The 27,431-nt window shown below is 41.9% G+C and overlaps 1 protein-coding gene across 1 annotated transcript; it reads right to left on the minus strand.

Moving 5' to 3' along the window:
* Positions 1-1,819: 1,819 nt before the first annotated feature.
* YBX1 (Y-box binding protein 1) lies at positions 1,820-25,890 on the minus strand. The gene is given in 9 exon segments (XM_070404977.1): positions 1,820-2,202; positions 2,986-3,151; positions 3,153-3,255; positions 8,168-8,250; positions 8,754-9,056; positions 9,360-9,449; positions 11,603-11,636; positions 24,820-24,883; positions 25,583-25,890. Coding segments are annotated over 8 exon segments (975 nt in total). The 5' UTR covers positions 25,749-25,890; the 3' UTR covers positions 1,820-2,202; positions 2,986-3,019.
* Positions 25,891-27,431: the final 1,541 nt, after the last annotated feature.

The following is a 27,431-nucleotide window of genomic DNA, read 5'->3' on the forward strand; positions in this document are numbered from 1 at the left end:
AGGACCTCAGATCCTGCACAAGGACACAGGTCCACAGGAGCTACCTCAAGTATGTACCACAGCCACTTCAGTAAGAGCTCTCTGCAGTAGTGTGGAGCCAGCCTGTCCCTCGCTGTGCTTTGTAAATTTTTTTTTGGTTATGATACTAGAGGCCCGATGCATGAAATCCATGCAAGAGTAGATCTTCCTTCCCCCAGCTGCCGGCATCAGCTTCCCTCTGGCACCTGGGACCCAGGTTTCACTCCCAGCCCCAGGTTCTTCCAGAAAGTTGTCCAGTCTAATTAGCATATTACCAGGTACACTTTTATTATATAGGATAAAGTGTAAATTTTCTTCCATCAATCAATGCCAGAGAGCCCTTTGAACCAGATGGGGCAATGAAGCAAAAAACAAAATTTCCGAAGTTAAAATCTAGAGAATCAGCTCTAGGTCCTCTGCATGTTAAACACCCTCTCCATTTCTAGGCATACCAAAGTTCCTTAATCTTTTGCTCCAACATGCAATAGCCAAAACCACATTGCAACAACCCCCTAATCTCTCCCATCTTAATGATTCCTCCTGATGACCCTCAAGCCAAGTTTTATTCCCTCCTTAGTCACTGTCATGGTGACCTACACCTTGCCCAGCCGATTTGGTTTCTTCTTTGTATTTCCAACCAATCCAACTAACATACTGTTCATGGAGCAGCATTGACATTCTATATGCCCTTAGAAAGCAAGCAGGGAGGGGAGAGGGTTTGTGGTTCAGTTATAAAGTCTACAGTAGTGTAATGTCCTAGGCCTTCAGTCATTTACCATCCTGACACCCAGAGCAACTTCCACTCCTGCAATCTCCATTCACAGGAAATGCCCTATACAGATGTGTCATTTCTGTGACATTGCCATGTATCTTTATAAGCCTATATAATAAAAAGCTAATATGCAAATAGACCAAGCGGTGGAACCAGAACCAGTCACTATGATGTGCGCTGACCACCAGGGGGTGTGCGCAGAACACGGCAGGCATTGGGATGGGGGATGGTGGAGCAGGTGAACAGGGGTGCCAAACCAAGGCGGGGCACCGGTTGCTGTCATGGGGCAAGCCTCTCTTGGTTACTGAAAATTCTTTGCTTCTGCACCGCGGTTCTGCCTGGCACTTGCATCTGCTGCTGGAGTCTCTCTGCTCACACCCACTGCCAGCGCCGGCCCCTCTTGCATCTGCAGCCGGCGCTGGAGCTGCCACTTGTACCTGCTGCTGGTACCTGGCATCATCAGTGGGTGTGAGCAATGGCTGACCCCTGAGGACTTCTCCACCTCCCCCTGGCTCCAGAGGGGCAATCAGGCAGCAGCTGCTGCTTGTACCAGCCCCAGTCGCTCTGCACTGTCAGTGGGCACAAGTGGGGCCAGTGCTATCAGCATGTGTGAGCGAGAGAGGGGCTGACAGCAGACAGCACTGAGGGCCATGTCAGGAGGGACTGGGCAGGGGCACGGAATATGGGCCAAGACCTGCCCCAATGCCTATTGCAGCCTCACGGCCCACAGTTCCATTCAAAGTGCACAAATTTGTGCACTGGGCCCCTAGTCTACCTATATTATAAAAAGTCAGTGACCTTAACACCCAAATGACCTGTCACCAGGAGGTGCATTGATGAATCCCACGGCAGTGGTGGGAGGGACTCTGGGTCCCATGTGATTTTGCACACTGGGCCTCTAGTCACTCAATAATTAATTACACATTTTATGAAAATTTCCCAGAGCATAATCTATTTTCAGACAGGTTTAAGTTAAGGATCTTACTAAGGACTATAAAGGAAAATAAACAAGACAGACAGTTACACAAAGACAATTATTTAAGACCTTTATTAACAGGTGCTTGCAGTTTGTTGACTTTTTTGAAAAAATCAAGCTGTAAACTTTTATTACAAATTAAAAATGAGGTTCTTAAAAATCTCAACTTGACCAGATATGAAACAATTTAAAAACCTTTAAAGGTGTATTGAGAAAAACCAGGCTTTTTTTTTTTTTCTTAAAAAACACGTTTGTCATTACCAAAAAGAGACATCTTTAGATAAAAATAATAAAAACCCCATGCTGCATAGATAATGCAGATAGTTCTAGTTATCTGGTCAATGGGCAAAAAGCAAGCACTTAAGGTCTTCAGCTCCAATCTTTTGTTCATTTCTTATTGCTGGAATTTCATATTTCTTCTTGTTGGATGACTAAACTGTAAAAAAAAAAAAAAATAAGAGAGATTATCTTGTAAAATTCACTGCAATGTTATTTCAATATACCAAATGCTCCAGGTCACATCAACTAAGTAGGGATGTGACCTGGAACAGTCCACATAAATCAAACTGTTTTTTTCTAAGACAGCGATTCACAACAGGGGTGGACACTGCTGCAACAACACGGTTACTTGCAGGTTTCAGGATGACCTTTGCCACCCAAAAAAATAGCCTAGAGGGACAAAACCAAAAAGCATCACTGGCTAAGAATGCGAATTCCAGCCAGGCCAGTGTGATGAACATCATCCCATGCACAAAGGGGGTGTGCAGGAGGCAGCAGATCAGTGTTTCTGTCTCATCAGTGATGGTTCTTTCTCCCTCTCTCAAGTCAATAAAAACATTTTTTTTTTTTAGAAAGTTAATCCCAGAGCCAAACAGAGATGACAACCCCCCTGGTACCAAGTAAAAAAGAATACTGTACTTTAGAAATGGATAATATGTCAAGGTTACCACTTTCTCCAAAGAGACTATATTGGCCATCATTATCTAGGTTATTAATTTTAGTAGTTATCCCATTTCTTTTTGAAAATGCAACACAAGGTAATTAACATACTTCTTAGGGCAAGGTTATCAAAACTTTCTCAACTGGTGAAATCACAGAATACATTCAGAAAAGTTTGAAAAAGCCCTAATTATTCAAGATGTAAACTGAAATGGGTTTTTCTCTAGCATAAATGAACTCATGACTGCTCAGAGGCTAGAGGCCATTTAGGGTAAATTACCCGGATGATGGTAAAGATGGTAAGCCGGCATTTTTTACTCAGCCCCGCCCTGCTCAGCCTCGGGAGCGGACGAATTCTCAGCTGGTGGATCGGCTGCTTTTGTCTCTTTGCCATCTTGTGGTTTAGGGTTTTCTGGGCGTCTGCGTCGGTAGTTGAAGTTGCGGCGGGTACCGACGTTGAGGTGGCTGCTGACCTTGGGTCTCATCTCCTTGATTTTCCTTATCTTCTTCATTGCCGTCCTCTCTAGGCTGTCTTTGGCGAGGAGGGCCCCTGGAATGAACATTGTGCAATGATGAAACCTGATTTCTTTAACCACCCACTGGTGTTAACACCATTATCAGGTTCTTTCTGTTTATCAAGTGGTATGCAAGCAATTTAACAAAAATAAAAGAGCAAATTTTATTTCCCAAACTGAGTGATGACTTGGTACAAGATCTTGGAAGTGAAAATTGGAAGATGAGTCTTTAAAACTGGATTTTGGACAAGCGATGTTTTACCAATAGCATACTCTTATAAAATTAATCATAAAATGACTAACACTTGATATGTCATTTTATAACATTTTTAAATAGGCTTTATAGTAACCAAGTTTGGGAACAAGTGCTACTTAACCTTTATAGATGAACACTGGCTTAAAAGGCAGGAAATAAAATTTAAAGAAAAGATGCCCTCTTCATACTCACTAGGATGGTCATAATCAAAAGGTAGAAAAATAATCAGGGTTGGTGAGGATGTGAAAAAATTAAGCTAAAAAAAAGGGGGGGGGCAACCAGTGTCTATCAACTGATCAATGAACAAAATAATGGAATGTAATTTGGCCATAAAAAGGAATGCTATGACATGGATGAACCTTAAAAATAGGATAAGCGAAAGCCATGTTAAAAAAAAAAAAAAAAAAAAAAAGGGCCAAATTATATAATTCCATTTATATGAAATGTCCAAAATAGACAAATCCAGAGACAGAAAGTGGATTAGTGTGAGCCAGGGGTTAGGGTAGAGGGGAATGAAGAAGGTGTTATTGGAAGGTGATGAAAAACGCCTGGAATTAAAATACTGGTAATGGTTGCATAACTTGGTGAATATGTTAAAAACACACACTGAGCAACACACTTAAAAAAAAAAAAAAAGTTCAAGTGCTACATTGCAGCAATTATCTTCAATGGCCTAAAATTAAAGATATCAGCACCACAAACAATATCAGGACAAGACCTAATTCAAGACAAGACACTATGATTTATTTTGCTGGTGATTATAAACATTGACAACAGTGATGTTTTCTTGGCCTCTCCTCAATACTTGGCATCGATACTCACAGCACCCCCTAAAGTCTAAGGAACCCCAAGATTGGAATCATGTCTTTTTATATGTTCTGATAATCATGGACTCTAATTCCCATTTAGATCTCTACAGTCCGTTTTTTACCTGTAAATCCCCCAATCTCCCATCTACTACTTCTTCCAACCACTGAACCTTCTGAAACTCTTTCCCCACACTTTTTATTTTAATCCTTACCTAATTTTTTAATTCTTCCATTGATTTTTAGAGTGTGGAAAAGAGAGGGAAAGACAGAAATACTGATGTGAAGGAAACACATCAATTGGTTGCCTCCTGCACGTGCCCCAGGCCAAGGAGGAGCCTGCAACCCAGGTATGTGCCCTTGACTGGACTAGAACCTGGGACCCTTTGGTTCGTAGACTGATGCTCTATCCACTGAGCTAAACCAGCTAGAGCCCCACACTTTTTCTTTTTTGTTTCCTAAACATTTTTTTAAATATATTTTTTTAATTGATTTTTTTACAGAGAGGAAGGGAGAGGGATAGAGAGTTAGAAACATCGATAAGAGAGAAACATGGATCAGCTGCCTCCAGCACACTCCCTACTGGGGATGTGCCTGTAACCAAGGTACATGCTCTTGACCAGACTCAAACCTGGGACCCTTGAGTCCACAGGCTGACGCTCTATCCACTGAGCCAAACCGGTTAGGGCTGTTTCCTCAATTTTTACATGTTGCTGAAATTCAGATGAACAAGCAAAAATATCCACACTTTTTCTTAACTCACCGTCTTTAGCAAAATTGCCGTGGCTTTCTCCCCTGCGCCCTTTAAATGGTGGCTGTCCCATCCTACCACCGTGACTTCTAAATCCATTTTCATTTCTTTCTAAAACCCTAAGGCTTCAAATGTCATGTTAGGTACATTCCATTTACTATCCTTCCATTAGTTATGACAAACCCCAAAAGCATGGGCTTTTACTCACTCTTAACCGCCCATTTCTACTTGGGTCTTCTTAATTTCAAGCCTTCCACTCTCCAATCATTTCCTATTTTATCCCTTGTTCTCCCATACTTTATTTCCACTAGGACCTATACATGATCTGATCACCCATGTTCCTAACTCTGCCTGAATCTTTTTCTTTCCTTTATCCAATACAAAGCCCACCATTAATCATTATAACCAATCCCAACCCTAGTATCTTCATTTGGATAAACAAATGCTGGACAAATCAAACTCTCTGCCCAGTCTGAGCCTGTTGTTCAAAATGGCTAAAAAAAACACAACCATGCTGGTGGGCCCACTATAAATACCTGTCCTCTTCTACTGCATTTTTCAGTCTACAAATATGCTCTGATTTCTCATAAGCAAAAATCCTTTATAACATATTTTCCTCAGTGGCCACATCATTTGTCTTCTTTTCAGCAAAACTACTGCCATACTCATCTCAGATTTCTTTCAATTTGCTCTTGGACATACACCAATCAGGATCTCGCCCTATGTATACGTCATTTGCCAATCATTTGGGGGGAAAAATCTTGGTTAAACAGCTTGGGAAGTGCTGCATTCATTAATAGACTCATTATAAACTTTAAGGCAATTATGTGTCAACATAGCAATTATCTAGTACTCCCAACTAGTCAATCCATTCAAATGAGACGAAGTCAACTTAAACCAAAAGGCAAACAGTAAAACCAAAGCACTCATCCTGGCCAGTGTGGCTCAGTTGGTTGGAGGACTGTCCCATACACCAACAGGTAGTGAGATCAATCCCCAGAAGGGGCGTGTGGGAGGCAGCTGATTGGTGATTTTCCCCCTTCCTCTCTCTAAAAACAAACAAACAATACCCAAAACAAAAACAACTGAAGCACTCAACAAAAAATTCATGTTCTATTTTAAAAATATATATATTTTTTATTGATTTCAGAAGGGAAGGGAGAGAGAGAGAGAGAGCATCATTGATCAGCTGCCTCCTGCATGCCCCACACTGGAGATTGAGCCCAAAGTCCGAGCTTATGCCCCGATTGGGAATTGACTGTGACCTCCTGGTCTATAAGTTGATGCTCAACCACTGATTCACACCAGCTGGGCCATGTTCTATTTTTAAGGACATCAACGAAACTAGGCAGCTCTATAATGTTACAAAAAAGGTAAATCAAGGTTTATAAGGGGGAAAAAAACAAAACAAAAAGGATTCTGTTATTGGTATCCATGGATGTAATGGATAGATTGCCCTGAGAGCCTCTTTTAGACCAACTTTAAAAACACTTACCACTGTTTAAAAAATGACATTGTGCTATTATTTATAATATAGTATTTCAACAAGGTATCTATGTCTAGGTTTAAAATAGTTTGAATTGTAGTTCAAGATCAACAAAGCCCAACAATTAGTATCAAAACAATCCTCATCCTAGCTGGTTTGGCTCAGTGGACAGAGTGTGGGTCTGTGGACTGAAGGGTCCCTGATTCGATTCGTCAAAGGCACATGCTCAGGTTGCAGGCTCCATCCCCAGTGGGGGGGCATGCAGAAGGCAGTGGATCAATGATTCTCTCTCATCATTGATGTTTCTATCTCTCTATCCCTTTCCCTTCCTCTCTGAAATCAACATTTAAAAAAAACAAAAAAAAACAGTCCTCCCCATCTACTGCCAACATGTAGGATGAGGCTAATGCAATCTCCCAGTGGCTTGAGAATTAGAAATCTCAAATTTTAATGAACCAGCTATATCTCCAGTCCATTTTCACTAATGAAAAACTCAAGACAGGACAATGGTCATTAAAAGTAAGAAAACATACACTATATATAGACACTAGCTATTACAAAACCCTCACTGCACATCAATAGGTGGTATAATTGCAACTGGATCCCCTAATTCCTAAAGCTTTATTGAGTGCTCCATCTTTGGTAAAATACACAAAACTCCTAGTCAGAAACCTCCCTTCCTGTAGAGTCACAATATATTTTGAAGACTTCTATATTGTATTTTGGGTACTTTTATATTAAGAAACTTGTTTCTTAAAACTCATTTTGGCATCTACAGTTAAGGCTGGTATGTAAACGATCATCAGTTAGGAGGCGTAATTATTAATGTATTGGTTTGATTCTTGAGTAGACTGTTAGTCTAGCAATCACATCTGGAGATTCTGATTACATTTTGCCATTTCAGGGTGACTAACAAAAAGTATACACCTAAACTTAGAAATGATTAATGGAAAATTATGCTACCTCCAGAGGTAAAACTCAATTCTTCATTTATGATATAATACAGTTCAGCTGAAAAGGGTTTGGCTCAGTGGATAGAGCGTCGGCCTGCGGACTGAAGGGTCCCAGGTTCGATTCCGGTCAAGGGCATGTACCTGGGTTGCGGGCACATCCTCAGTAGATGTGCAGGAGGCAGCTGATTGATGTTTCTAACTCTCTATCCCTCTACCTTCCTCTCTGTAAAAAATCAATAAAATATATTTAAAAAAAAAAAAAATACAGTTCAGATACTGCTTATGCTTGAAAGGTAATGCTCACCTTTACCCTTCTCCCTCCCAAAGGTCTTAAAGATATAATAATGCAGTTTAAACTATTCTCTTAAACTGCTCAATAACAGAAAGTTTCAAATTCCATACTCTCATGGGAGGTTGGGGGGGGAGGAGGAGGAAGAGGAAGAAGACAAAACTCACACACAAAACAACCCCGAATAAGCAGACCTTATCTATGCAAATTGTTTTTAACCAGAGCCAGCAAAAAGGATGCAAAGAACACATTCTCAAAGATAACTGACTACCTGACTTCAGGTTTACCTTTAGGCATCTGACAAAAGCAAATGTGAAGTGTTAACAGAAAAATGATTCAAAAGATTGCAGAAGCATCATGCTGCCCCTAAAATATGCTTGGGGAAAATTTTAAATCTAAACCATACCTGCGGAATCGTGGTCTGTAGCCCCGATACATATTCTGTCTCACTGGTCTGCCTTGTTCTCCTGCACCCTGGTTGTCAGCACCCTGAAAAGACAACGGAAATCAAGCCAACTGGATCAGTAATGGAGTAAAAACCCAACAAGACAAATCCCAAGTCTGAATACAGGGATTAAAAATAAATAAAACCATCTAGTAATTGTGATTATGCTATAAGTTAATTATTAACCCTTTGGTTCTTATTAGGAATTAAAAGTGCTTCTCATGATTAATATGGAGAAGATAACAAGAAAATGCTCATAATGCAGTCCTATCAAGTGTTGTTGATGCTTTTATCTTTTTTTTTTTTAGTTAATCCTCACCCAAGGATATTGTCCCATTGATTTTTTTAAAGAGTGGAAGGGAGGGAAGGAGGGCGAGTGAGTGACCAAAGTCTCAATGTGAGAGACACATCGATTGGTTGCCTCCAGCATGCAGCCCTATCAGGCTAGGGATCCAACCTGCAACTTGGGTATGTGCCCTTGATAAGAAATTGAACCCACGACCCTTTGGTTAGAGGGCTGACCCTTTTACTTTTTGGCATAACTTACCTCCATCACTTCTCCCTGTACAGGAGGGTTGGAATACTGTGGTCGACGCCCATAGGGTCTCCGCATGTAGTAAGGTGGGAACCGTCGCCTGCGATAGGGCCGGCGCTGTTGGGCCTGGCCTTCGGGAGCACTCTCTGATCCCTCATTCTTCTCCCCACTCTCACTATTCTGGTAATTCTGCTGGTAATTGCGTGGAGGACCCCTGCGACGTGGATAGCGTCTATAATGGTTACGGTCTGCTGCATATTTACTGCCTTGTACTGGAACTCCACCAGGGCCTGTAACATTTGCTGCCTCCGCACCCTACAAAAAGCCATAATATATTGACAGTGACAACAGAAATAAGTACACTAAACAAAATTTACATAAAACAAATAGAAAAAGGGTCTGTGGCCAGGGGTGCATAGAAATGATTAAACGTTAGTTCCTCACTGTTCTGAAGAGATTGCCCTCTAACTGCAGCCAGCACATACATTAGGCGTGATGCACCTGTGTTCATGTGGTCACCTGACCCATCCATCCACATTAGAGCCACCATCCTAACGGATGAGATCTCCAAAATATTTCCACACTGAAGTCAAACCTTTACACAAAAAGCATCCTCACCTTTTCTCCTTCAACAACATCAAACTCCACAGTCTCTCCATCTCCTACACTGCGAAGGTACTTCCTGGGGTTATTCTTCTTTATGGCAGTCTAGTAATATCACATTCCAAAAATAGATTAACAGGGGAGAATAATGTGTTTTTTCATTTAAAATGTACCAGAGTCAATATTATTTTAGCTTTAAATTAGCTTTAAGTAAGACCAAACCACCAATAAATTTACAAAAACAGGGACCAATGCTACCCCCAACCTCAACCAAAATACTCCAGTCTTACAATGTCCCAGGATTTTACCACTATTTTCCAAACTAAAACATGTAGTTTAATACTCAAGAACAATATATATATATATATATATATGTATATGTATATATATATATATATATATATATATATATATGTATTTTAATGCTTTTAGCAAAAGCATTGTTACTTTGAACAAAATGAGGATATCAATCTATCCCCCAAAGACTGCACTTAATAGAAGCTAGCCCACACAGGGCCAGTTTAGATGACAGGCGAGTTTAGTTTTGCATGCTTCAAAGTTGACCAAACCAACTTTGTCCCTGTGTTACCATATCAAACTCAATTACAAATATCAACCAAAATCCCTTCCAACCTGTGATAATACTTCAATGGAATTAACTATGCCACTTTTTATATTATCTGACTGCATGGGACAGCTGGTTATTAACGCCCCACAATACAATAAATCTCACATTTATTTTTTCTCCAAACTGCTATGACAAAGTAGAAGGGGGAAGAATAGCACCTCACATTTGTGGGTAATACTTCTATAAAGTTCTTTCCCATATTACCTATTCACTCTCATTATGACAAATGATATGAGGTATTATTATTCCTTTTTTAAAATTATTTTTTACAGATAAAACAGGCTTTAAAAGGTTAGGTGACTTGCCCAAGGTCACACAGATAAGAAGTGGCCGAGTGTAGACTTTTCTAAATCCAGGTCCCCGGACCCCAAATCCCATGTTAATTCAACTACATCACAGCGATACCATTACAGGATCACTCATGCGTTTCCATTCCAAAGGAGGCAGGACAACCAACTATCTGAAGTCAATTAAGCTAAGTTGCCCAGAACTGCAGTCTCCTTGAGAGTACATCACTAAGACCTGAGCAGCCAAAGTCCCAAGAAACAAGTCAATGTTGAAACCATTTCCAAAATAAAAAGGAGAGCATATTTGGTGACATTTGTGGGTCAGTAAAAGTGGGTGACACTCATTCAGCCAAAAACTTGATCTCACCTGTCATCTAAACTGTCACATAGTTTTCGTACCTTTCATATTTAACCAACTCTAAGTTACTTGCAGTCATAGGGGATAGCAGAAGCGTGGATAATTAAACCCCCAACTCTCCTTTCAATCAGCATCTTCAACCCCTCCCCAATCCCGTTAGTGTTTCTAACAAGTCTTGCTGTTTTTTTTTGTTCCCAAGCCTGCATATTCCTTTGAACAGGCAGAATACCCAGGAGGATATTCAAATCCAATGGAGTATTTGATATATGTATGATATTGAGATATTACTATTCACTGGGTAGTGGCTTAACAATAGTCCTTAATGCTCAAGTATCCTCCGAAATATTTTCCTTAAATGGTACCTGAGAAAGTTCAGCATGTAGAACCTACCCTGTTAGTTCGTTCAGCTCAAAATACTAAAGAAAACCTAAAAATTATTTGCATGATTACCAACTTTGCCATACTGCCTCTTCATTTAGCCTTAAACTAGCGAGGATTTCAAAAAACCCAAGCCAGCCAAATTTCTCCAAAGGTAAAAACATATCTTACCCATTCAAAGTGCTTTAGAATAAGCAGAAGAACGGATGTTACTCTGCTAGTTTTCTAGCATTCATTTCAAGTTAATGTCTTGCAGCTCTGTCCTACTTCTCCCATGATTACTGTAATCTGTCCTTACCATAGTTAAACCTAATAGCATTTGAAAACATCTTTAAGTTTAGATTAATGGAGGGTTTTTTTGCTCATCTAAAATTAGATTTAAAAATTTAGTGTAATGACTTGAGTGATTCTATTTTAAAAAGCTGTAACTATTAACAAAATAACAATTTGAAATACCTATCTTAAGTAAACTGCCAATATGTTTCAATGTGTACATTTAAGCATCCTATCACTCTTCCTATGGGAATTAAATGAATTAGTTGAGAAGACACCCTCCCCTTCTCAAAAGCCTTAAGTCAGAAGCATAAATATCCACACAAGCACCCACCTGGTGTACAAATACATCTTCCTTGGTGTCATTCCTGCAAGAAAGAGAAAGAACCAAGTTGAGTAAGTGAAAAATGGAATACATTTCACGATGCTTTTTATGAATTTCCCCCCTTTTTCCTATTAGAGACTTTTGGGCTGCCAACCAGCCATTAGGAAATTTAAAAATGAAACAGAACAATGAAAACAAAACTAGCAAGCCACTGTGATTTCTGCTTTAAAGACTAAGCAGTTGCCAACAATTGTTAACCTCACCACCTGAAGGAAGGATAAAACAGTCTAAGAAACCAAAGGGTGACCTACTAAGCCATTAGGAGGGTAGCAGTTACTAGAAACATCTATTGCCACTCCTTATCCTACTAAACATTACAATGTTCCAGCACACCGCATTCTTACCTCTAGTGCATGGTTCCTTCCATTACTAGCTTCCTTCTTTGTCACTTAATTCTCAATCATTTCCTCTTCACCATTTCCTATTCCTAACTCTGTTTGAGGTCATAAAAATGACCACTAAAAACTACATAGGATGTACAACACTAGGAGGGAATCCTAATGTCAACTATGGACTATAGGTGATGATAATGTGTCCATATGAATGCACCAACTTTGGTTATGGTGTAGGATGGTGTAGAACTTTGTGGATGTGTGGAAATGGGGTATATGGGAACTCTGCTCAATACTGTCATGACTTAAATAAAGTATTGATTTTTTAAAAAACCACCCACCACAATGAAGTACAAACACAGACACCACCAATATCCACATCATTCATGTGGCAAGCATTACACTGGAGAACTAAGCAGGTAAAGACGAATAAAACTTTCCACTAGCACACACAACCCCTTCTCACCTATTAGGAACCATTTTACATCAATCATTAGTCTAGTCAAGCTACTGATAAGTAGTTTCCACTGTATTTGCTTCAGGACTTTAAGTAAATTAAACAGGCGTGTACAGGAGGCAAACTGAGTTCAAACTGGCTGGAGCATAAATGATATAACTGTGTGGGAGGTTAAGAATAGGAGCTGAAAACTGTCATACAGGTAGAGAAGCCAGTAAAGGCTTTTAGGTAGAGGAATGTGGCATGATACAATTATTACATACTAGAGGCCGGGTGCATGAATTTGTGCACTGGTGGGGTCCTTGGCCTGGCTGGCAATTGGGGCTGTCTAGCCCAGTCCTGATCTGGCTGACCAGAGCACACTGACCACCAGGGGCACCCCCTGTGCTGAGCATCTGCCCCCTGGTAGTAAGTGCACGTCGTAGCTACCGGCTGGTCATCCGGTCATAACGGTGGCTTAGGCTTTAATATATATATATATGTATGTATTAAAATCTAGTGGCTAATATGGAAAATTTGAGGCATCCAGTTAGTTAAAAAAGCTACTTCAGAAATCTAGAAGAGGAATGGACTAAGAGTCTGTATGTTAAATGTATTTGAAATGTCTTGCAGTAAAACAGGAAAAACTGTGGATAAATGAATGTTAGAAGTGAGAAGTGGAGAATTATGTGCATTTTTAGCTTGGGGGTTGGGGTTAAGGTAGTAATACCATGAGCAAGAAGAACCACTGGAGATGAAACAGATTCCTAGACTGTTGAGTTCTCCCACCCTCTTCATTCTGTTAGTAAACCAGAGTCAGAGGGCTCAACAGTAGTTCTATTGTGTAATGACAAAAGGAACAAAGGTTACAATGAACTAGACTGACTGGCTTATTGACTATGGGGCTCCTGGCTGATCCATGGAGCAAAGCATACACCTAAGAATCCATATAACCTGGAATATCATTAACATGAGGATATTTAACAGGACTACAAACAGTTCCATAACCATTACTAATTAGTTTTAAGTCCAACATGATGGCAGGGGCTAGAAAGTCCAGCCTCATCAGGCCATTTGGTCTGGCTCTTCCAAGGCATTAGGGGTGAATTAAATGTTTGACCAAATATAGCAGGCTAATAACCTTTAAGTTGATAATTTTGTATGGCCTGTGAATGATGTTATTAACATCCAAATGGCCCATGGCAGAAAAAAGGTTCTTGACCCTTGCTGTAAGGGGACAAAAAATTGGTAGAAATTTAGAAAATTAGTAGAGAAAAATTAGGAAAGGTGGGGAAAGTCTGCAAGAGTGATTCTCAACGAGGGCAGTATTGGCTACCAAAAGGCATTTAAAGTTGTCCCAGAGACAGGGGGCACTATTTGCATTATGGGTTGAAGGGCAGGCTTGCTGAATTACTAGGTAAAAATTATGTGGTATCCTACTCGACTTTCTTTTAAGTAAATGTATTTGATTTCTGAATCTAGCATTTTTTTCTGTTCAAATATGCATCAAAATTTACTAAATATGCAACTTCCATGGAGAGGGATTTTTAAAATTAATAATGCTGCTAGTGTATCTGGGCAACCAATACAGTGCTCTTATCAATCCATATTTGTAGTAGCACTGAATGTTGATCATGTCTTCTTTAGTTATATCAAAACATTATACACTGTAATAAAAAGAAATATAAGTAGTTTATCTGCCCTAGCTGGTTTGGCTCAGTTGACAGAGCATCAGCCTACGGACTGAAGGGTCCGGTTCGATTCTGGTCAAGGTTGCAGGCTCCTCCCAGGGCCAGGCCCTGGTCCAGGCATGTACAGGAGGCAACCAAACGATGTATTTCTCTCACATTGATGTTTCTGTCTTTCCCCCTCTCTAAAAATCCTCAGGTGAGGAGTAACAACAATAAAGTAGTTTATGAATTTTATTTCAGGGTTACAGAAGGTATAGAAAATTTACTAAAACTACTTATCTAGTTAGGACAATCTTCTTAAAAACAGTACAAGGAGGCTCTCTGCTTCTCCTGTTCAACAGACAGCTGCAACCTTGAGACATGATGGTGAAGGTCGGAGCAAATGGATTTGGCTGTATTGGGCGTGTGGTCACCAGGGCTGCTTTTAACTCTGGCAAAGTGGATATTGTTGCCATCAATGATCCCTTCATTGACCTCAACTGGTCTACATGTTCAGTATGATTATACCTATAGCAACTTCAAAGGCACAGGCTAAGAACATGAACTTGTCATCAATGCAAAGTCCATCTCCATCTTCCAGGAATGAGATGAGATCCTGCCAACATCAAATGGGGTGATGCTGGTGCTGAATATGTTGTGGAGTTCACTGGTGTCTTCACCACCATGGAGAAGGCTGGAGCCAAGAAGGTCATCATTGCTGTCCCTTCTGCGAATGCCCCCATGTTTGGGATGGGTGTGAACCATACAAGTATGACAACTCCCTCAAGGTTGTCAGCAATGCCTCCTGTACCACACACCAACTGCTTAGCCTCTCCCCCGACCCCCCGTCAAGCTCATCCATGACGCTGGCATCATGAAGGGACTCATGACCACAGTCCATGCCATCACGGCCACCCAGATCATCCCTGAGCTGAATGGGAAGCTCACTGGAAAGGCCTTCCGTGCCCCTATCAACAATGTGTTGATGTAAATATGACCTGCCACCTAAGAAAGCTACCAAATACAAAGACATCAAGGTGGTGGAGTAGGCATCAGAAGGCCCCTTCGTCCTGGGTTATACTAAGGAGCAGGCCACCTCCTGCAACTTAATAGCAACACCAATTCTTCCACCTTTGATGCTGGGGCTGGCGTTGATCACTTTGTCAAGCTCATTTCCTGGTATGACAATAAACTGGGCTACAGCAAAAGGGTGGTCAACCTTATGGTCCACAGGGTCTCCAAGGAGTAAAAGGCCCTCGGCTATGGGAGAGTCCTTGCCCCAATCGATCCAACAGAGAATCTCCTGTTGGAGTTTCCATCCCAAACCCCCTGAAGAAGGGAAGGAGCTTAGAGAGCCCTACCTTGTCATGCACTAGCAATAAAGTTCTCTGGACCCAACCAAAAAAAGTACAAGACCATCATCTCCTAGAAAACAGCTGGACCCCTACACCTGCAGCTTCCACACCCCTGGATTCAGCCAACCAGGGTGCACCCGGGAAAGGGGTTTGGGGGAAGAGGAGTGTTACACTGTCACTGATGTATGCTATGTATAGCATTTACTTTATACATCATGCGTTGCTTAACAGGAATACATTCTGAGAAATGCATCATTAGGTGATTTTGTTGTGCAACCAGAATGCCTTTGCACAAACCTAGACTACAAGCCTGTATAAGATGTTACTGAAGGCAACTGTAAACACAATGGTATTTGTGTATCTAAACAGAAAAGACACTGTAAAAATACAGTATAAAATATAAAAATGGTATGCTGGTATAAGGAACTGAACATGAATAGAGCCTGTAAGACTGGAAGTTGCTCTGGGTGAGTCAGTGAATTAAGTGGTGAATGAATGTGAAGGCCGCCCTAGGGCAGTGATGGCGAACCTTTTGAGCTCAGTGTGTCAGCATTTTGAAAAACCCTAACTTAACTCTGGTGCCGTGTCACATATAGAAATTTGATATTTGCAACCATAGTAAAACAAAGATTTATATTTTTGATATTTATTTTATATATTTAAATGCCATTTAACAAAGAAAAATCAACCAAAAAAATGAGTTCGCGTTGTCACCTGACACGCGTGTCATAGGTTCGCCATCACTGCCCTAGGGCATTACTTAAGACTATTATAACAACACTTAGCTTAAAACACAAAAATTGTATAGCTGCACAAAAATATCTTTTCTTCATATACTTATATGATAAATTTTTAAAATATTCTTGTAAAAAAAACCAAAACATAACCACACACATTAGCTTAGGCCCAACACAGGGTCAGGATCAGTATTAGGGTCTTCCTCCTCCACATCTTGTCCCACTGGGAGGTACTTCAGGGGAAATCACAGCATGGAGCTCTGGTATAACAATGCCTTCTTCATGGAATGCCTTCTGAAGTACCTGCTCAATTGAGGCTCTTACTGAGGTGTCACTCTTCAGAAACTTGTCTGTGGTTTCTTTTTTTCATCATAGAATTCTTGTGTGCAGATAATGCACCATGAACATTACTCTATTATTGAAAAATCTTTTGATGTTGGGGGGTCCATATTTTCAAACTTTTAAACAAGCTTGTTGAGGTCTGCAAAACCTTCTGCTAAACCAGTGGTTCTCAACCTTCCTAATGCCGCGACCCTTTAATATAGTCCCTCATGTTGTGGTGACCCCCAATTTCATTGTTACAAATTGAACATAATTAAAGCATAGTGATTAATCACAAAAACAATATGTAATTATATATTTGTTTTCCGATGGTCTTAGGCGACCCCTGTGAAAGGGTCGTTCGACCCCCAAAGGGGTCGTGACCCACAGGTTGAGAACCACTGTGCTAAACCCTTCACAGTGAATTTTCTTGGAGGGCGGGGGTCTCATAGTTTTCGTTTCTCCTGACTCTCTAGCTTCAAGAACTGATTAGTCAATTTCTAAGGAATCATAATCTAAGAGCTCCTTGATGCCATCCTCATCGATACCCAGGTTAAAAGTTGTTGGCTATTTCAACCAGTTTTGTTTTTTGCAATCTTTGAGCTCAGTTACAGTAAGCAATAGGACTTAAGTATCCTCAGAATTTTGGTGTGTGTGTGGGGGGGCCTTGAAACCAAATCTCAACAGATACTGGGACAACTACAGGTAGAAACCAATACTACAGGTTGACAAATGATGTCATGTCAAGCAACACAGTACTCATTTATTCTGTTAGCCTACTAGGTAGGAATTATAGTAGAGCTCCCCTTCGTCGTTTGAAAATATTAAATGGAAAATTCCAGAAAGAAACAATCCCTAAGTTTAAAATCATGTCACTTTCTGAGTAGTGTGATCAAATCTTATCTCGAGGAACTTGGACTATATTCCCCATAGACATGGGTGGGGTGGGGAGAAGGAACTATTTCATCATGACCAAAGTGTATCTGATTTTAGAAGGAAATTTGACAGCAACAAATTCAGTTTCTAGCCAAGATAGAATACTATGGTTTAGATGCAGTAAATCAATCTAGCTGCAACTTGTTAAATGACTACCCAGAAATTCCTCATTGCTAACAGGGAAGCAGATTTTTAGTCCTCATTCTACTATAAATAGCCGTGTAACCTTGAAAAGCTGCCTCCTCCTCATTGGATCTTTTACACCTGCAAAATGGGAAAACTAAACCAGACAGATACATAACAGCTTACATTACTACGGGTTTAAGTTCCAGATACTTTGCCAAGTGCTTTATCTGTATCATTCAATCCTGAGGTAGGTGCTATTATTAACTCCCTATTCTACAAATCAGGAAAATGAAGCATCTGCTCACAGTAGTAGAATTTGAGTCCACAAGTCTTGGTCTTTACTATGTTGAGAACTCAATAAAGGACCAGTTCAGAAATCTTTACATTTTAGCTTTAGAGGTAGATTACTGTATATGGCATCTCCCAATTTTTAGCAAGAATGACAACAAAAAGCATCCCTAACACATCCTCATTTGCAGTAGGCAAAGTTATTCCATGTATTTAGACCAGGGCTCTGCTACAACCCTTCCCCCAACCCTTACCATTCAATCCAATGCAGCAGTTGAATTACCAATTATGGTTTTCTACATATTATATATTACATTAAGCCATTCTAATCCAATGACGCACGAGAGAGGGCAGGCAGAATATAGAGGACAGTGGTTGAGAGCTCCTTACTAGGACCACTAGAAACCAAGGTTGGAATGGTGGCTATACTATCCCTAACTACATGATCTTGGGCAAGTTGCTTTATTTATAAAGTGAGGACTTTATACCTACTTAATGTTAGCTAATTATCACTTTTTAAAAACCTAATCAAGGCCACACTATTTAATCAAACCTAAGGTCCTCCATACTGCTGCCAATTGAAATAATCTTACTTGCATTCTGGGTTCTAGAACTGCTGTCCAACAGAAATAAAATACAAACCAAATACTGCATCTAAGTTTGTTTCCTAGTAGCTATAATAAGTAAAAGCAGGCAAATTAATCTTATCATTTCTTCAACATATATAATCAACATAAAAAATTGATGTTACATTTCTCTTTTCATACTGTCTTTACAACCGGATATGTATTTTATACTTATTGCTACTATTCCAACAGTGTCATTCTATAGATCAGACATCAGTCATCCCATTCTCCTGCAGAGCAAGTGTACTCCACTTCTTTTATTAATGAAGACATTTACTACTGAAAAATTTTACTGAAAAAAACATTGTCGGCAGGTTTTTCAACCTATCTAGAAATAGTATAATATTGTCATTCAGTAAATGAGAATACAGTATGCCTTCAAGGAAAAAAAAGGAACCACAGAGATAGCAAGAGACTGAAGGAAAAAAAAAAGAAGACATTGTTTTAAGTTAGGAGAATGCTAAAGAAAAAGAAAGAGAGCAGCCGGCTTGGCTCAGTGGTTGAGAGCAACCTATGAACCAGGAGGTCACGTTTCGATTCCCTGTCAGGGCATAAGCCCGGGTTGCGGGCTCGATCCCCAGCGTGGGGCGTGCAAGAAGAGGCAGCTGATCAATGATTCTTGCTCATCATTGATATTTATAACATTGCTCCCTCTCCCTTCCTCTCTGAAATTAATAAAAATGTATTTGCCCTAGCCGGCATGGCTCAGTGGATAGTGACAGCCTGTGGACTGAAGGGTCCCAGGTTCGATTCCGGCCAAGGAACATGTCTGGGTTGCGGGCTCGATCCCCAGTAGGGGGTGTGCAGGAGGCAGCCGATCAATGATTCTCTCTCATCATTGATGTTTCTATCTCTCTCTCCTTCTCCCTTCCTCTCCGAAATCAATAAATATATTTTTAAATAAAAAAAATGTATTTAAGCTCTAACTGGTTTGGATTGGTGGGTAGAGCGTCGGCCTGCGGACTGAAGGGTCCCAGGTTCGATTCCAGTCAAGGACATGTACCTTGGTTGTGGGCACATCCCCAGTGGGGGGGGTGTGTGCAGGAGGTAGCTGATTGATGTTTCTCTCTCATTGATGTTTCTAACTCTCTATCCCTCTTCCCTTCCTCTCTGTAAAAAATCAATAAAATATATATTTTTAAAATGTATTTAAAAAAAGAAACAAAAAGGAAGAAATCCTGCTGGGATTTAAAAAAAATAGAAGTCTCTTTAATAATTCCTAATTTAGTACAACAAAGGTATAAACATGTAAGCCAGCACTAAATTTCTATATTATTAAATCTATCCATATTTAAAATAATTTTAAGAAATCCTAAAAATTTTAGGAAACATTTTTTTGCCACACCACAGGATTGGTTTAAACAAGACCTACCACAGAAGCTTAGCTAGCCATAATGAAATGCTCTTATTGCAGATTACCAAACCAAGCCAATTTTAACTGCCTAATTTTTCCAACTGCATAAATTAATTTATAGCCCTTTGGTTACACAAACAAACTCCAGGATTTATCAGCTACACGGTGTCCCCCCAAAATGGAAACACACATTGAATACCATTATTAATTTCAATGAGTTAAGTCTGAAAAGAAACATCAATTGAGCTATCAAATGTTAAGTGTATGCATTTTTTTGGGGATACCCTGTATATGCTCCAAATTCCAAAGTATTCACATACAAATTTCCAATTCCTACAGGTGACTGTAAGATCACAAATCCCATTTATTGTTTTATTTGTTCTCTTTAAAGCACTCCAAACACCTAGCAGAGACACACTCCTATTCCCCACATTACCTTTTACCATTCTGCCTGCCTTAAGTGAGCTAGATTGTATGTGCTTCCAAGGGCTGAGATTTGAAGGGTAGGAGACTCAGCAATTACAGACCCTGCTAGGAAAGAAGAAAGTGAACACATTACCAGTCTATTCTAGATTTTACATATCAGCGACTTGGTGAACACTGGATGATTTCTGGCCATCAGCATCTAAATCAATCCTAAAGTGCTCTATATTCAAGTCACTGCCATAAGAGCCCAGTTCTAAGTCATGTTTTAAGACATAATCTGGGAACTACTTAAATATATTATTATGCTTCCCCCTTCCCCAAATCTATTCCTTTTAAGAACCATATAGTATTTAAGGCTTTGTGGGGTCACAGACACTACTGCATGTTTTTAAAAACCCTTTAAAAAGGTAAAACCCATTCTTAGCTCAGCCACACAAAATCAACAAAACAAGATTCGGAAGTGAAATTAAGGTCTGATGTTCTCTCCTTTAATTCCTTAATTGCCTCCCAATATTAACTATTAAGCAAGTCCTTTAATTTGTAAAGCCAATCTATAGGGTAAACTGGTACTATTATAGCAATTCTTTTTTTTTTTTTTTAAATATATTTTTATTGATTTTTTACAGAGAGGAAGGGAGAGAGATAGAGAGTTAGAAACATCGATGAGAGAGAAACATCGACCAGCTGCCTCCTGCACATCTCCTACTGGGGATGTGCCCGCAACCCAGGTACATGCCCTTGACCGGAATCGAACCTGGGACCTTTCAATCCGCAGGCCGACGCTCTATCCACTGAGCCAAACCGGTTTTGGCAATAGCAATTCTTAATTACATGAAACAGGCAGTGAAAAGTAGAGCTCTTCAAATCTGAGGACTAGTAGTCAGCACACAGTAGCTCCAGTGACATGCTAGACAGCATTTAGCTTATTGAAAGACTAAATAGCTAAGAAAAGCCATCCTAAGAAATTATCTGTAACTATGTGGACAGCCACCAAATTGATTACTAGAGACTGTAGAACAGCAGTGAGGACAAACTCCCAAACTCCAGAGTCAGAAAATCCAGTTCAAATCCCAGCTCTGCCCATTGCTAGCTAGTCTCTTCTTGGGACCAATCTGCTCTCTGTGCCTTAGAGTGGTACTTGTATCTCAAAGGCTTAAGGATTATATGGATTGGTTCATTTAAGGCATTTAAGTAACAGTAAGTATTTGATAAACATTACTTTTACTTATTGTGTGAAGGAAGTCACCTTATACACACACTAAACCCCCCAAAAGGGGCACCCACACTCCCCCACCCCTGCCAAGGGAGAACACACTTGACAGCTACGACTAAGTATTTTTGTAAAGAGGGATAGCTAAGTGCTGTTTCTTAGCTCATGGGTAATACATTCAAATGCACACACAAAGGCCAGGCAGGAAGGGAAATCAACAGGACAAAACTAAGCCCGACAGATTGTGGTAAATAAAAAAAGAATGTATGCCTTGTTTAAAGCCTATCTAATAAAGATGGAATATGCAAATTGACCATCACTCTGCAACAAGATGGAGGCACCCACAGCCAATAAGGGGGGAATATGCAAATTGATGTGACAAAGATGGAGGCAGCTGGGACCGCCTTGGCCACTCCAGGCCTCTGGGCAGTGCTAAGGTGGAAAGGTGGCTCTGGGCCGGAGTGAAGGCGGTGCTGGCAGCCAGGGGAAGGAAGGCCTATTCTTGCATGAATCTTCATGCATCGGACCTCTAGTGTGATAATAATATTCATACCCAGAACTTTTTATTTGCCTGGGATTATAGGCCCTAAAGGTAAAATTCTAGATATTTTTGGTGCTATCTCCTGAATTTTAAATGACAGAAATTAATCACATTCCTTTTAAAGACACTGTATTGTCCATCCTGGCCGACATTGATCCATGAACGAGGAGGTCATGGTTCTATCCAAGATCAGGGCACATGCCCAGGTTGTGGGCTTGATCCCCAGCAGGGAGTGGGCAGGAAGCAGTTGGTCAATGATTCTCATCCTTGATGTTTCTATCTCTCACTCTGAAATCAATAAAAAAAACTACCCCAGAGAATAGAAAAGTATTCCTATTCTGGTCATTATAAAAGATACATGTCCCATTGAAAATAAATTTACTGATTCATGCCAACCTTTTGAGTTTGGTAAGCAAGGATCAATCCACAACAGCTAGAAGCAAAAGACAAAAAAATCAGGTTTTTAATTTAAAAAAGCAGAGGTTCAAATCCTGAAACCACTGACCCATGTGGCATCCTTCTAATGTCGCCTTCAACAGTTTTGAGTCAAGTTTTTCATAGTAAAAATTAAAAATAAGGGGGGAGGGTAAACAAGACCTTCTTGGTCACATTATCTAATTATCTTCTGCAGACTCAGTATACAAACAAAATGAATTTCGATGAAAAGGCATTGTCCCCCCACCCCCACCCCCACCTCCCACATCTCCAGGTGGCTCTACATACTTAACCAACTGTTAGCATCAAGAACTTTAGTTCTTTAAGACATACATTTTCCCTTAATCAAGGCAAACCTCTCGTGGATTTAGCTGCAGTCAGATTATAGAGTGTCTTATTCAAGTCTCAGAATCATTGAAACAACTAATTTAAAAATATAAAGCACACTTGAGCCAGTTAATTTGACAGAATAGTTGAGGTTTGGACAGTCCAAACAAAGGATCACCAAAAACCAATTTACATTTAACTTGCCCTGGAGGATGACCAATTGTGTTGATTGCAAGTCAGAACAGAAATATTCAAGCAATGACATCTCATCACATAAAAATTTAGAAATGTAAAGAACTACTCTTTCATCTTGAATTATTCACTTCAAAAAGATTATAACCTATATCCATTTTAACAAAATACAGCAAAACAGAAAGCACATGCTACAATTTTAAAAGCACACACAAACTACAATCTACACAGAAAGGGCTGCAAATTACAGTTCCTTCTACTGTGGACACCAGTGATATCCTTTGATTATATTGGGTCAAGGTTAAAAAGCAATGTTTTTCAAGGTTATTACCCACAAGCCATAATCCCCTGGAATTCTTGTTAAAAATGTACCCTAGACCCAGAGAATCCAAGGCTGGGCAGGAAGAGCGCAGGAATATGCACTCTTCCAAAGTAAGCACACAAATTCAAAAATCACTGTTAAGGGTTGTTAAGATGGAAATACTAACTGAAATGCTAATAAGTTAAGAGATCAATCAACTAAAAAGTGGTCAATTATAAGCACCAAAGTGTTCCCTTCCTTCCTCACTTGTAACCCATTATCAAAAAACTAATGAAAAAATGTAGCCTTGGACTGTCACAGGAAGGCAGACAGTGTTAAGAACAGATGGAAAATTCCTGAAGATTTTGGAACAAAATATTTCCCCACAACTGCAAACGTGGAAAACGGGTCATCAATACTTACAATTTCCTTTGCTCTCCCCCACAATACTTTTATGGTTGAGTAATGAATGGTTTTTCATCAGCCAATTATGTCTGTCTTTAAACTTGATCTTGCCCATTTGGTGTTCTGCAGTGTTGTCCATTTCACAAGCATTCGGTATTGCTTCTTGTGTCTTTTAAACCTCTAGTTGTTTAATGCCTTCTAAAGTAAGGATTTAAGAAAATGCTGAGACGACTGTATGGTGTCACCACTGAGACTAGTGAGATGCTGAGCCTCCTCTCAGCACACAGGGTGCACTACACCAGCACTGCACTGCCAGCCTGGCAGCCATCTTGGAGAGGATGCCTTGCTCACAGGGGAGACTGGGGAGCTCTGAGCAAACTGCACCTCACTCCACTGTTGCTGCAAACAACCCTAAGCATCCTTCCTGAGATGCAGTCTGTACCCCTGCCTTCAACTAAAAGGGAGCTGTTAGAATGGACTAAGTCCTCTCAGATTATTAAAGCTACAAGCAAAGCTTTAATAAAATTGACCTAATAGATATGATTTGGGGACAAAGGAGTAGAAGAAATAATTATTGAGGAAGGCCAGGGCCATTTTATTCCAGATGTTACTCTATGAGCAAATGAAAACAGCTCTTGTTGTCAAAGCAGTCCTAAAATAAATTCATCGAAGGCATTCAAACTGTGTATATTGAAACGTTAAACAAAGGCACTACAACCTGTCAGTTTGACCAGACCTCACATAATTGCATTGTTAAATCAGGTTACCTCCAAAGGTTAACAAGTTGCAATAACCTATATACTAACCAATGGGTCACCGTTTCAGATACCAATTTCAGTAACGTGTAACAATAAGCATAACAATGTGGTGGGCCGGCCTCACAGAATCACATCCATCTTACTTTCATCAGTTTGCCCTGTCAGGGGATGGATCACGCATTCCACTTGCCTTTAAGTTAACTTCAGATTAATATTTGTTGCAAAACAAAGACCATCTCTAGATCCACTAATCCCTTCAGCCATAAAGGAAAACACAAACCCCACTCACACACCAGAGCAGCAACCGACGTACGCAAGCTTAAACAATCCCGAATCCGCAAAGCCTGCAGCTTGGAGCAGAGAGTGCAAGGGGGAGGATGGTCAGCTCACCTGTTGATGAAACCATATCCGTTCCTTACATTGAACCATTTTACTGTTCCCAAAACCTTCGTTGCTGGAGGAGAAAAAGAACCACGATTACCAGGCACCCTTTTTTTTTTAAAAAACCGCCACGCTTCAGCATCCGGTCCCTCGGGCGCTTCCCGGTGGCGGCCCGAGGCCACCTGACAGCCTTTCTCTTTATCTGTAGAGCCTGCTCCGGAGCCGCGATCCGAGGCCCTCGGCGCCTCCGCGGTCCACGTGGGTGAGCGCGAGGACGCCACGGAGAGGGGCGCGGGCCCGGGCAGGGTGCGCACGGAGGCAGCGGGCGGGGGCCGCGGGGCGCAGAGCACGTGAGGAAAGGGGAAGCCGCCCAGCCCACTTCGGCCTGCGTAGGCGGCGCGCCGCGCCCTCAGGGTACACGCGGAAGGGAACGGGTGGGGGACGGAACAACGGCACGCGGGCCCCAGCGCACGCGGCCCACGGGGAGGGAGGGACCCCGCCGCACACGCGGTCGGTGGCGCGCGGCCGCCTGGGGGGAGGGGCGCACGGCCGCGGGGTCCGGGGGCGCAGGAGGCGGTGCGCGCGCGCGCCTGCCGGGCACGCGGACCGGGCGGGACGGCGTCCGCGAGGGCGCAGGCCTGGGGGAGGGGCGGCCGCGCGTCACCGAGTCGGTCCCCGCCGGTCGCGCGCCCGCCGGCTCGCCCCGCTTCGGGTAACGGTTCCGCCGCCAGACTCTCCTATGGCCCCACCCCTGTTCCCTTCCGGCTCTCACCGATGACCTTCTTGTCCCCGCCGGCAGGCGCCGCCGATGTGAGGCCGCCCGGGCCGCCGCTCCCTGCGCCGCTGCCCGTGGTGCCGGGCTTGGTGTCGGCAGCGCTGAGGGTGGGGGCGGCGGGGGGGGCGGCGGGCGGCTGCTGGGTTTCGGCCTCGCTGCTCATGGTTGCGGTGATGGTGACTGGGGCCGGCTGTGGCAGCTGCGGCTCCTCCCGGGGTGTGATGGTAACTAGGCCGGCGGCGGCGGTGGGGCTGCTCAGGGCTCTCTGGGGTCCGCTCTCCGCTCCCGCTACCGATCGAACTAGCGAGAATGGCGGGACGGGCGGGATATGCCCTGCGATCGACCCGCCCCAAGCTTCGTTCACTGGCCAGGCGTGCTGTCACTCTGGCCACCTGACCCCAATTCCTGGCTTGTATTGGCTAATACTTCATTACTCCTCCACGTTCATTGGCTCTTAGGCGGCTAATTCGGCCGACCTACAACCGTTCCTGCCTCCGCCGCCGCCATAGAGACCGGAACTAGAATTAGAGTCACCACGAGAACCATAGAGTACCCGAGAGGACGGGCAGAGAGAACTTGACTTTCACGAGGCTGTAGCATGGGCGAGCGGGCGGGCTACACGTCCGCGGTTGTGTCCCGGTCTTCAGCAAGGCACGGCCAAACGCCTGCGCCGGGATTACCCGGTCATCGAAGGGCCTGGAAGGGTGCTCGTCGATACCTTAGCCCCAGGTAGAGAGGCCTCCCACCCTCCCTGCTCGGAATACGGTCCTGTGACCTCAGACCATTACTGCGAACAGAGCCGTCTTCTACAATGGCCGTGTACTCGCGGCACAGCCGAGGGGTTCTGAAACAGACGTAAATACATGCATTCAAGGAGTGTCCGTTTTTGGCGGAGCAATCACCTTGGAGGGACCACGCAGGCTCTCATGCGGTCCCTGCTCGGCATATTTGGGGCGGAGGGCGGGGGTATATTCCAGGAGTACCTGCTTTCCCATCCACCTTCCCAAAAGGCACTTAAGGACTGTCTTGTTAAGTATTCACGTGTTTTTGTGTTGGCCACAAATCAGATTTAATTTCAAGTCACGTTTATTGAGCAAACTAGGAATTTTTCTTGCATTTTATCCTTACACCAGCCACGTGAAATAGGGGTTACTACCCACGTCTCACAATTGATTTATAATTGAGGTTGCCACATGCTGTAGCTGAAATCCTCCACCTTCATTCCTTATTAAGCGTCTATGATCTTCTGGGGATGGACTAGTTCGCCAGTTTCTGCCTCTTAAATTCAGTCTAGGGATGAAGGTAGAAATTTAAACACCCAACACTCCAGTGCTGCAAAAGCACAAAACATTGTGGGAGTGAAGTGGAGAAGGTGGAATGCTGATTCCAAGCGCATGGAGGTTTCTGTAAGGCCTACAGGCAAGAAAAGATGGGTCTGAGAAAATGCAAGTAAAGTTGTCCAATAAAACTAGAATAAAGACATTGGGTTATAGAGGTAGGCAGGGTCAAATTAGGGATATTTTATTGGAAATTTATCCTACGAGCAATAGTGACAAGGGTAATTTAGAGTTGTAAGTAGGGAGTGACATAATTTCTTTCTTTTTTTTTTTAATGGCTGCTGAGTGGAGAATGGGTTGTTTGAGGGCAGAAATGGAAGTAGGGAAAACAGGCCGGTGCAGTCCTTGCCCAGAAGTATCATCTAGGCCTGTCAATTCCACTTTCTAAAAGCCTTCCTGAATCAGTCCTAAGAATCTTTGATCTCATTTCTACTGCTACTATATTGTAGGCCACCGTCATCTATTGCTTAGAACAGAAGTAGGCAAACTTTTTCTGTAAGGGCCGGATA

This window comes from Myotis yumanensis, unplaced genomic scaffold (assembly GCF_028538775.1).
Source record: "Myotis yumanensis isolate MYYU_CA2020_CCGP unplaced genomic scaffold, mMyoYum1.0.hap1 SCAF_2, whole genome shotgun sequence".
NCBI lineage: Eukaryota > Metazoa > Chordata > Mammalia > Chiroptera > Vespertilionidae > Myotis > Myotis yumanensis.